At 37.7% G+C, this 6,467-nt stretch overlaps 1 protein-coding gene across 1 annotated transcript in view; it reads left to right on the top strand.

Moving 5' to 3' along the window:
• Positions 1-6,467, top strand: part of clstn2a (calsyntenin 2a) — a 139,798-nt gene that overhangs the window by 35,889 nt on the left and 97,442 nt on the right. Inside the window, exon 2 of the mRNA XM_037681347.1 lies at positions 2,702-2,824. Coding sequence (XP_037537275.1) covers positions 2,702-2,824 — 123 coding nt within the window. The remainder of the gene's footprint in view (positions 1-2,701; positions 2,825-6,467) is intronic.

Consider the following 6,467-nt stretch of genomic DNA (forward strand, 5'->3'; position numbering starts at 1 on the left):
TGGAGATTATCTAAGGAGTCTCACTTGGTGTTTGTTGATCGACAGTGACAGCAACTGACCTGACCGCAGCTTTGTGTACCACAGCTCTAAAGACACCAGTAATACATAATTAACCCCATTTGAAAGTTGAAAACATAATACTTTATTTTAAAACATTGATTTTATTTTTTTGTCTAATATAAAAAATCATATGGGATCGCTCCATATATCTCAAAATAAAAATGAAGCGCCTCCAAGTTGCATCTGATCTGAATCTGTTAAAGTTGTATGATTCTTCTATTAGGACCTATTTCCTGTTTCACTGTGACCTCGTTCTCTCATTGCACTTGTGACGAGTGAGACAGAAAATGGGACAGTAGGACAAAACTACTGAAGTTTATTCAAACAGATGAAAAGCTGTAAGAGAGCTTTAAAAACAGTTTGATGCATTTGAAATCAGTGCCAGCTGGGCATGTCATCTGCTCACTGGCACGAGACAAAGCGTTTCTCTTCGATGGATTAAAAGGTCAGAGTGTCAGGCCAGTTCCCTGCAGAGAGTGACACTTGTACACCAGGGACACAGTGTGTGTGTCTCTGTGTGAGAGAGAGAAAGTGATGCACATATGATTGTACTCGTGCTTTGGGTATGAGTTTCTATTTGTGGGGTCCTGCTGTGAGTAAGTTTAATTTCGGCCACGTTACATTACTCTGCATTCAACAAACAGATGTTTTTAGCTCAAGTAATCATAAGAAACATTAGAAGCAGTGCAGGTTTCAGTATCCAACCAAAAAGAACGTTATTATGTAGGCTGAGGAAATTTAGGAATCTTTGGAAATCATTCTGGATTGAGGATTATCACTTTTCTCCGTGAGCAGGAATGTCATTAATTACTTTGCATGATGATGAACTATGTTGAGCTTCTTTCTATCCACTTTGTGGAAAGATGTTTGGATTCCCTATTTTTCAGAATTGGACGGAAATTGTGAAAAAGGCAAAGTTTGTTGTTATCCTTGGTTCTTTGTGTTTTGTTTTATAGATTTGGTGGGGTTTTGTTTGTTTTTGCGGATTAAGTTTATTTTGTCATTGCTTCATTTTTCTATAATTTCTTGTTTATTATTTTTTGAGAATTCTTGTGTTTTGATTTCCAGTGTCTCTCTGTGTCATCAGTCATTTCTCCCACCTGTTCATGGTTGTTTATTCACATCTGCTTCCCATATTTTCATTAATGAGCTCAGCTGTTACCACTTGCCTCATCATGCCCTGCTTCTTTTAACTCCTAGTCTTCACACTACCATCAGTCAGTCATTGTGTTTACTTCACTGCTGGTTCCTTCTGTGCTAATTGAGTTTTTGCATGTCTTCTTGTATTTTGACATTTGCTGTTTATTTTCTTTTTTTTAATCATTCCTTTCATCAAATCCTTGTGTGAGTCTGCATCCTTTGGTCCTATTTAATGAATTAAACAATCCCGTCAGAGTAAAACAATCAAAGCAGCAAAGATTTACTGTCATTATAAAGAAAGACACAAACTTGACTTAACAAAAGCATTTATTCACAATAACATTAAAGAGTTAGAATTACATCTTAAAACATATAAAAATGAATGTGATGCCACTGTGAATTGAGAATACAAGTACGTGTGTGTGTGTGTGTGTGGGGGGGGGGGGGGTCTGGGCTTGATCTTCATTTGGGTCTGTTCTACTTGAGAAGCAGCAGCTCATACCTGTCATGCATACACTAAAGATAAAATGGAGTAATAATGATTGGCTGTTGTTTAGGACCCAAGAACGCAAAGAAGACGTTATACCTCCAGAAATCATTTTAAAAAATGAAGCCGACAAATGTAACCCTAACCCAAAACTGAACCAGAAACTACGCAGGACCAAAGGATGCAGGTCTGAACAGATGTATGTTTGAGGATTTAGAAAGAAACTGAGTATATCAGGGAGCTTACGTCAAAGGAAGAGGTGATTAGAGTGAGAACAGGTGTATTAATTACAGATGACTGACAGATGTGTGAGACAGGGCAAACACACTGAGAGTTAAAAACAGAATACACCAAAATAATTATACAGTAAAAATATGTAAACACAAAGAACTAGGGGTAAAACAAAAAAAAAAAAAAACAACAACAACTAAACAATCAAGCACAAAATGTGACACATGAACACTGACAAAATATTGATTTCTAGAAGAGATCAATTATATTTTGTCAATCAATCAATTATATTTTCATCACAGTGATGATTATTCACCAGTAAACTTGTAAACTAGATAACACACTCTATAATACTTAGCTGCTTAAATTGTTTCCAAACATCAAAACCTATTAAATAAATTGTAAATAATCCCTCAAACCATTAAAGCCATTGCTCATGTACGTTTTAAACTGGTACTTTTCTAACTTCCTGTGCTTCAATATTATTATTAACTTGTCTGTAAAAAGGAACAAGTGAAGAGTTGGGCTCCGTTGTTATTTTTAGTTTAATTTTCCTCTATGATATATTGTAGCTACATATAATGTTTTTTTTATTAGAGTTGCAGCTTATGGGAAAAAAAAAAGGCATTTGCTGTGGTTTGTGTAAAGTTACTGAGTTAAGTTGCAATGTCCTTCAGCTGTCACTAATGCTGAGCATTAGAGTGAAATGTTGCCTTAAAGTTTACTTAAAAAGTTGTGGGGACAAAAGTGTAACTTTGATCCGTTTTTCTTTCTTTTTTACAGTTAACAAGCACAAGCCGTGGATTGAGACCTCCTACCATGGAGTGATTGCGGAAAACATGGACACGGTTCTGCTGGACCCTCCGTTGGTGGCTCTAGACAAGGATGCTCCGGTCCCCTATGCTGGTAGGAAATCCAAAGTACCAACTCCCCTGACATGTATAGAGTTGATGTTGATATCTAGTTTAATACATCCTACCTTAATATACATGTGCAGTAAGCAGAACATCTTCACACACGACCTCAGATGCACAAAGGACCTTGAAGAGGATGTATTGTGTGCATGCAGCGGTGGTAGCTTCACAACACAAGACTAAAACAGACGATGCAGCAGTTCTCTGAACTCACTGTTTGTCATGGAGAGGGAATTCCATTTATCACCAGCAGTAGAGTGAAGCAAATGGTTTTCTTTTCCAAAACAAGAGTTCTCTCACTTTCTCCTTTCATTGTTTCAAATACATTTACACAAGCGCAAGAATATTCAACTTTTCAGTCAGATTTATTTCATTTACCTTATTTTACGACTTTTAAAGCACCACATAATTTTTATATTGCCTGTTATTAAAAATCTTTTAAATGGAAGAAGGAATCAACGAGTTTTGTTGTACTTTTAAAATTTGCTTTGGGAACATAAAAAACAGAATAACGTGATTTTTACTTGGGAAGAAGAAACGACCACTGGTTCTTTAGAAATTTATTGAGGTGGACTAGCATGTCTTTATTAAATCCTGGTCTCAGACACCGGCTCAGGAAGTAAGTTTTATTTATTTATTTATTTATTGTGACCAACTCTTTAGCTTATTTTAAATAATGGTACACAATATATTTGTTCAGCAACAACTATGCTGCATCTCAGCTTCACTTTATTTTAAGCACTAGTAATTAGTACTTTGACACATGTAGCAATTAGCCACTGGCTTTGTTTTACTTCAGGTCACTGCATCATTCAGTAATAATGCATATTAATTATATTAAAATCAGCATGATAAATGCCTTAAATCTGTATTTATTCTTGGGATTCTCTTACTGCCCGTATGAGCTAAAAAGCCCTGCGGTATCCACGGAAATCTTTTCTGTGACAAAAAAACTTTTTGGAATTAAAGGTGCCACACTGATCTGATCACATGTTGAGTGCTGGATATGCAATGCAGACATGCGACACCTATTAATCTCCAGATGATGATTATTAGGGATGTATGTAAGTAGATGCGTCATCATACACAGGTAAAGTTGATGGGGAAAAACAAGAAAAAGGAAATATAAACCTGCTCTATAGTCAGACAGCATTTTAAGACTGAACGGCAAACAGAAACTCTTTTGACAGTGAACACTTACCAGCTCATTACGGTGAAAAAGCTTCTAATAGTCCAAGCGCTGACAGCTATGAAAAACTAGCATCTCAGCTTTTTTCTCCCCTTTGTGTTTTTATTCTAATGTCAAGTCATATTTTAGTCTTAGGTTTTATGAGTGAGCTGTTCTAAAGATAATGAGTAAATACTGCAGATCTGTGTGAAATCAGTTCTGTGCTGTACTGTTTTGTACACTGTAATTTAAATTGTGAAAAATGTACTGCAGGTGAATAGATAATTTTTTTTTTTTTTTTTTAAAGGATATATGGTATGTTCAGCAAAAAATAACTACCGGTACTAGAGCCAAATGTTATTCATCACAACTTTAGACAATAAAAAGACACCTTAATTTTTTTCTGTCCATGTAAACGGTAATTTAGCACAAGAAACAAATCTGTGATGCAGTGAATGTTTAATGACACCACAATAACTAGACTGGGATTTTTTTTTTTAAACATTTATCTCCATGATTAACATGTGGTTCGTTTGTGTAAAAAGGTCAAATGTGGTGAGAAATCACCCAAGAGAGGGGGAAAAAAAGGGAAAAGCTCCTGACTGGTGATATTTCTCTCCTTGAATGTTTTTTATTGCATGCAGTCTAATGAATGAAACCAGCACAATAGCTTCCAAGGAGACAGAAAAAAATGGCCATAAAAGAGCGACTCTGTTCCAATTTATCTCCCTGGGCTTATTCTGTGTTTTGCACAAACACACCCCCACAACCACCACCCTCACGCCACAGAATTTAACTAGTCTGTCAATTTTTTATCTTGATCTTTGCCCTCATTTGTGCTTTTCTCTCCACCTGACACCACTTTTTTTTTTTCTAAAGCCAGCTATCTTTTCTCCTCTTCACTATCTCGACACATTGCTCCCAACGAGCCCGTGCCCAGCAAGTCACTTTCACTGTCGACACCCTCATCAATTCTGGTTTTGTTTTATGGCAGAAAGAAGTCGTCTCTCCTTCTGGCTCTGCATTAATTGCAGTGTGAGAACACAGATGAGCACTGTTAAGTTCTTCCCTTTCTCCTATAAAGGCCTTATTTTAACTTCTTACCCAACATTTTTATGCACGTCCTCTTCTTTCATTCCTGCCTCCAGCTCTGTTCTGCCCTCCTCTGCACCATTACGTTTCACTTTGATGCCAACTACCAACATTGGACCGAACTTCAACATCACCGAGGCAGACATTGCAGAGATTAATAGATTAATGTTGTTACTGGTCTTGATGACATCCTCTATTCTATGTCTTGTCCCTCCTGAATAGAAGAATTGTTGTGTGTGCGTCGGAGAGCGTTGTATGAACTGATAGTGTTCTCAATCAAATAAGCATGAGGAGTGGTGGCAGTGGGCTCCAGGGGGCTACAAGGCAGGCAGACAGTTTTATTTGCTTATTCTTTATCTCAAGGCCACAGTCAACAGGAACAGATTCTTTCCATTCATCATGGTACCAGAATAGTGCGCTGTGGTACATTGTTCCCTTTGCTGAACTCTGAGTAGGAGAACAAAAGTAGCTGAAGAATTGGAGAGTGAGAAAGAATAAATAGCTGAGAGAAGACAGTGGAGACAGATACATTTAATATAAGATGAGGCATCAGCTGCAGCTGCTGCAAATAAAGCCTGTACATGTGTTTGTGTAGCATTATACACTACATTTCTAATGATTAGTTATATTGTTATTTTAGCTTCCAAATGTTAACTCTCTAATCCGGCAGAGCGTCTTGTTTCCATAACATCCAAGAAGAAATTGAGATAGTCAGCCTTCCAAGGCCAGAGCCAGATTCAGATTTCAACATTGCTGAGGGTCAGGCCGAGCTCGTTAATTTCCACGTCAGCCTTTACAGTCTCGCTTGTACATTTCATGGTGACTCCAAACAGACGAATTGTGATTACTTATGCCGAAGTCTGGCTTACAACTTCTCCAAGATCTATTCTTTCCAACCGTCCATGAACACTGCCAGAAAGTTCCACAGTCCTGCCTGCTCAGCTCTGATACAGGTCCACAGATAGTTTGCACACAGTCTGAGTCTTGCCAAGCCTGGCACACCTTCCAGACAGCTTAAACAGCTGCTGACGTTTCCAAATTCATCGATAATCCAGATTTCCACCAATTCCAAAAAGCAGAATCCAGTTATAAATCCAGTTATGTTTCTGAGGTAAGAGGGCTCTCCTTCACCCTGTCTTCTTCTTGAGAAAATTTGATCAGTTGCGGTGAGAGACCAGCTGAACAAATCCATAGTTTGCAATTCGGAAGGTATACAAAAAGGGGCACTGAAAATGGTTCACAAGACAAAGGGCAAAGCAGGGACAGAGCGGAGGAGGAAGCGCCTGCCTTCGCTGAGAGCGAGCGGGAAAAAAAAGAGCACATACGTGCTTTTTAGACAAATTATTTCAAATTTATGTCAAAAAAAAAAAAAAAA

The sequence above is a fragment of the Nematolebias whitei genome, chromosome 9 (genome assembly GCF_014905685.2).
Source record: "Nematolebias whitei isolate Nwh7 chromosome 9, NemWhi1, whole genome shotgun sequence".
NCBI lineage: Eukaryota > Metazoa > Chordata > Actinopteri > Cyprinodontiformes > Rivulidae > Nematolebias > Nematolebias whitei.